Below are 1,820 nucleotides of genomic sequence, written 5' to 3'. Positions count from 1 at the left end.
CACCTTCTGGTGTTAGTCCTTCCATCCACCCATCAAATGTATCCTTATCTAATCCACCAATGGGGTTGCAGTTGAAGATGAAGATGGGTGAAGATGAGGTGGCAGATCTATAACTAAAATAATTCATGACTTACAACTTTTTCAAAATAGTTGCTTAAGACTCCTTTCTGGGACTTCCCTGGAGGTCCAGTGGTTAACACTTGGCCTTCCAATGCAGGGGGACTTTACAATTCTCTTTCCACTTGTGTGCCTTCCAATCCCTGGTCTGGGGACTAAGATCCCACATGCTTCACAGCCAAAAAGCAAAAAACATAAAATAGAAACAATATTGTAACAAATTCAATAAAGGCTTTAAAAATGGTCCACATCAAAAAAAAAAAAAAAGACTTCTGCATTTATGTTTTTCCATTATTTTTTAAAGCAATGAATATCAAACACCTTGAATATCTACATGGGGAAAGAACAAAATGTACCAGGAACTATGAGGGAGTATCTCAGTTATAATATTAAAATATTGTCATATATAAAAGCATCATAATACCAATTCCAGTGAGTAAAGTTATGGTACAAAACTAGAGTACAATAAGAAGATTGAAAAATATTTCAGTCATTCAGACCAAACTGTGTCTTTAATTTCCCTTCAGAATCAACTGTTTTCAGAATTATGAAAATACTTCCCTAATCAATCAAACCTTCTACACTGTTACTCTTAATCCTCATCTACAGCTAGAGAGGTAACAGAATGTCTGTGCCCTGCAGCCTAAGCTCTCCAAGAGGCACTGCCGGGGCCCCAGCAGGTTTGGGCACAGGCTGCAGGTGCCTGGGGAGCACTGTGTGCTCACTGCACAGAGGTAGGTGGCTGAGTCGCTGGGCTCGGAGTCTCTGATACGCAGGGAGACATGCTTGTTGGTTTTATTGGACTGCGCTGTAAATTTTCCTTCCTCTTTGTTGTTGTTGGCATACACTTGCAGCAGAAACTCAGGGCCTTTCCCAGGGTACTGTCTGTACCATGTGAAGTACTGAGAATTGCTGTCAGAATAAGTGCAGCCGAGAGACGCAGCGGCTCCCTCTGTGACGGGCAGAGACGCAGGACCCTGCTCCACTGTGTTCTGCTGGCTGCTCACCGCTGTGCAAAGAGACAGTGAACGCTCAGTCAGAGAAGGTGGGTTAGGTGGTGGATGCTTCCTCTCCAGAATTCAAGTTGTCTTTTCACAGGCCTCCCACCTCTACCATCCCTTATTTAAGGGAAATAGTGTTCATGTTTCTCCATGAGCCTAGAAGGGACAATGACTCCAAATAGTGTATTTTATGGTCCCATAGAAATGCCCCAAACTTACAGATCAACTGAAGCCACAGGATCACTAATAAAACTCTTGAGGATTTCATCATTCTTTCCTCTTCTGGTTCACTGAGGATTCAAATTTTAAGCCCTAAAAAAAAAAAAAAAAAAAAAAAAAAAAGAGTCGAGCTCATACATTTCAATTCTTCTGCTTTAGAAATCATAAAAAGAGCCTGTTCAAAGACAAAAGAGACTTTTTTTCATTACCCATGCAACACACACCACCGAGCTCCTCCTCTCTCCTCCCACTTTCTCCCTCCCTCTCTCTCTCTCTCTCTCTCACACACACACACACACACAGAGGAAGGACTACATGAGCAGGGTCCCTGAGAAGACACTGCCATCTTGTGGACTCAAGACTCTGATCAAAGAAATATTTGAAGCATAGATCCTTACTATGGGTACTGATGAAAATAAAAAATTGCCACTTTAGTTAAATTAAAAATTTGAGAAGCATATGGTCCAAGTCAATGTGTGTGGG

General features: G+C 41.7%; 1 gene segment (V, D, J or C); it reads right to left on the bottom strand.

Annotated features, from left to right (window-relative positions):
* Positions 1-601: 601 nt before the first annotated feature.
* Positions 602-1,480, bottom strand: LOC123464694. The segment is given in 2 exon segments: positions 602-1,126; positions 1,338-1,480. Coding segments are annotated over 2 exon segments (462 nt in total).
* Positions 1,481-1,820: the final 340 nt, after the last annotated feature.

The sequence above is a fragment of the Bubalus bubalis genome, chromosome 11 (assembly GCF_019923935.1).
Source record: "Bubalus bubalis isolate 160015118507 breed Murrah chromosome 11, NDDB_SH_1, whole genome shotgun sequence".
Classification (NCBI taxonomy): Eukaryota; Metazoa; Chordata; class Mammalia; order Artiodactyla; family Bovidae; genus Bubalus; species Bubalus bubalis.
Note: the sequence above shows the minus strand (reverse complement) of the source record. Positions and strands in the feature narration are given on the sequence as shown.